Consider the following 3,299-nt stretch of genomic DNA (forward strand, 5'->3'; position numbering starts at 1 on the left):
GCGATGCAATCAGGACATGGGATGCACGGCTTCCTCAGGCGGAATTTGCTCATAACCACGCCTTAAATCACAGTCTAGGCTTTTGTCCCTTTCACGTCACGTCTACGGTGTGATTCCTCGCGGCCCTGTTGATCTTTCTAACCTGCCCGATCGAACGCGTTTACATGGAGATGCCTCGATTTTTGTGGATTCTTTAGCCAAATTGCACGGTCAGGCTGTAGCAAATTTGGAATCGTCTTCTTCTAAGTATATGCAGGCGGCGGATCAGCACCGCCTGAAGTTGGTCTTTGCTGTCGAAGATCTCGTATGGGCGTACCTCACTCGTGACCGGATGCCTGCGCATGCATACAACAAACTTAAGGCCAAGAAGATTGGACCTTTGGAAGTGCTGGAACGTATAAATGATAATGCTTATCGCCTTCGCCTACCCGATACGACGTCGGATGTGTTTAATGTCAAATATCTTTCTCGCTACATTGGCCCCAACACGGTTCCTGATACAGGGTCGAATCCTCCTGTGGCGCCAACGAACGTTTGAATTATCCTTCTTAGTCGTTGCTTTTGATACAAGTTATTTTTATTAATGTTTGTTTTAGATCAGGCTTTGTTTTCCTTTTTCGTTTAGAAGATCGTTTTTTAACTCCTTTACCTAAAGGGATTTGTCCAAAGGTAAGGATTATATAAACAACCTTATAAGTTATGTTTGGGGACACTTTTGATTTTAATAAACTAGAGAGGTTTTGCTTTTAATCCTTGTCTTGACTCGATTCAATTCGTCATCATAAGAAGTTGGTCTCAAGACATTCAAAAGAATCTCTTGATTGAGCAAAGAATTGTCTCTAGCAAACCCTATTTGCGAGATTGATCGTTCAATCCCTCAATCCCTATCCTTACGCTGCGTCAGTTCTCCACATAAATAAATTTAGTCTCCTTTACTTATATTATATTCTGCCATTGTTTAAGTGTTTTTCTTAAAAATTCATACAAGTGCAGGAAATATTTATTCTGGTGCGCCATGGTAAATTCATATTTTTCCCAACAACAAGCATGTTTCAATTTCCATAACACGAACCCAAAAAAAATTAAATGATACTAATCCAAAATTACTAATGTAAGTATTATAGAATCTATTCACTTTCGGACATTCAGAAATGTTACAGAATATAAATATTACAACAATTCCCAACGACCAATTGTCTCACGTCCAATAGTCTCATATGAAAAAAAGTCTGAATGTTTTTTAAGATAAAAAGAAATTACGAAACCGAGTTTTTTGGGTGTTCAGAAATGTAAATAAAACAATAAATCATATCCAAATGAGTCAGCCTTTTTACTTCTGCTTATCATAATCATTTTTATATTATGTGCTTGCAGAACAAGACAAATTATCACTAAGACTCAAGAGCAGTATTTCCCTTCCAATTTTTGATAAGCCTTTCTTTCTACAAAATTAGAAATCAAAAGAAAAATTAAGATGCAAATCAGAATTTGCAAACCCATGAACAGATTAGCGTCATTCGGAGGACAGTTCAAATGCAAATAAGTTATTTATTCACACCACAAACATAGTATTCAAAAGAAGAAATGATATGCAAAGCTGAAAATGCAAACCCATGAACAAAACATGTCTTGAGAGTTCAAGAAAATCACAGTACATTTTAATGCGAAACTAGTATTCGACTGTATACAGTTTCATGACTGTAAACCATGGCATCGATTTCAAAGTCTGTGGATAAATGCTTTAGTTGCAAGTGTATATATATGTAAAGTATTGTATAGATGAAGATGTGTTTGAGATTAATAAAGAACACTTAAATCCTAAAAAGTGTTGATAAATTCGGTTACCTAAACATTTTTTAATGAATCTTAAACCCAAGAAGTTCTAATCAATTCTTTAACCTAAAATTAATTTAGAAGCCTACAAACCTTAATAAATTCCTTGACATTATATAATTAGAGAGAGAGAATGATCTACCTTTTTGCAAGCAATATACTTCTCTACTTGTGGTTTTTGCTCAGGGCTAAACGCAAACCACCTTTCATGAGGACATACGTCACTCCAGCTTCCTAAATCTGCACAGAAACAATGGTAAGAGAACAAAAATTACTACATAATACTTGTTAAGACAAGCAAACTGTTTATATTGTTCATACCTTGAAGTAAAATGTTTGGTTCTTTGTTGTACGACTTCAGTTTCCAGAGAGTAAGACCATTGTCATCCAATTCGACCGGGCTGGTTCTAAGAACATCATCATATTCTTGAATTTCTGCGAAAGCAATTATAAAAAATAAGCCCCTAAACCATTGTTATAAACAATCAATCACATGAATTCAGAATTATATTTTGCATTTTTAACGCGTTTTGCATTCCGGCAAAGACTAGTTCAGATTCAGCTTCCATTTGTGATACAATTGCAAGCCGTTGTTTAATTGCCAACTCAACCCCATTATTCTCTGCTTGAGCTTTGGAGAACTCATCTTCTAACTTCTGATATAGTTTTTGCTCCTACAACAAAAAGGTTTTAATATGAATTGTCAAACTTAAATTGTAAAGACCTAAGTAGATATTACGGTTACGTTAGCTTTTGCTGCATTCAACTTTTCTTTTGCTTCCTTTTTCCTTTCAACAGATTCAGGATTAGCAAGGCAATCCCTCAGCACCCTGAAAGATTGTTTACAACAGCACATAAAAAGAAGAAAAACTGATTCAATATATATATATCAATATAACTTACGTTGTGCTAAGCGTTTCATCGCACAAGAAATTCAAAAGTTTCAGCCTTTGCGATGAACCCATCTCCTCATACTCAGAAATGCCTTTTTGAAACATCTGAGGAGGGAAGTCATCAAGCTTAACTTCGGATTGGGCAAGACAGTCTCCAAGAACATTGAACCACCTTGTAAAAAACATGTTTTTGGTAGGTACAACAAGAAGTTGTATCAAGAACATGTTTGTTGATTAATTCAACAACACATTTCTTTTGTGTTTTTGGTAGGTGCAACAAGAAGTTTCACCAACTCCTCATAATCTTCTATAAATAACCACACAAGCAGAAGAAGAAATCAATCCCAAACAAGAAAAACAAAGTAAGAGAGAACAAGAGAAGAGAAGAAGAGAGAGTGCAAGAGAAAAAAAAAATATCTTTCTTGTGAGAAAATCTTTCTCTTTAAGAAATTACGAATAATTTCTTGAGTGTATTTGGGATCGGGTGTGAGTTGAGAGTTTGTAAAATTTCCTGGGTTGATAATAAAAGATCTGTAGCAGGTCCGGAGACGTAGGCAACATTGGCCGAACTCC

General features: G+C 35.6%; 1 protein-coding gene across 1 annotated transcript; it reads right to left on the reverse strand.

The window, feature by feature from the left end:
* Positions 1–1,975: 1,975 nt before the first annotated feature.
* On the reverse strand, positions 1,976–2,912 carry LOC106297586. Its single transcript, XM_013733795.1, has 4 exons — positions 2,737–2,912; positions 2,579–2,663; positions 2,155–2,507; positions 1,976–2,073 (listed from the first exon to the last, which is right to left on the reverse strand). Exons 1-3 carry the CDS (start codon positions 2,910–2,912, stop codon positions 2,319–2,321), a joined length of 450 nt encoding a protein of 149 aa, XP_013589249.1. The 3' UTR covers positions 1,976–2,073; positions 2,155–2,318.
* Between the last annotated feature and the right edge of the window lie 387 nt (positions 2,913–3,299).

This window comes from Brassica oleracea, chromosome C6 (assembly GCF_000695525.1).
Source record: "Brassica oleracea var. oleracea cultivar TO1000 chromosome C6, BOL, whole genome shotgun sequence".
NCBI classification, from domain to species: domain Eukaryota; kingdom Viridiplantae; phylum Streptophyta; class Magnoliopsida; order Brassicales; family Brassicaceae; genus Brassica; species Brassica oleracea.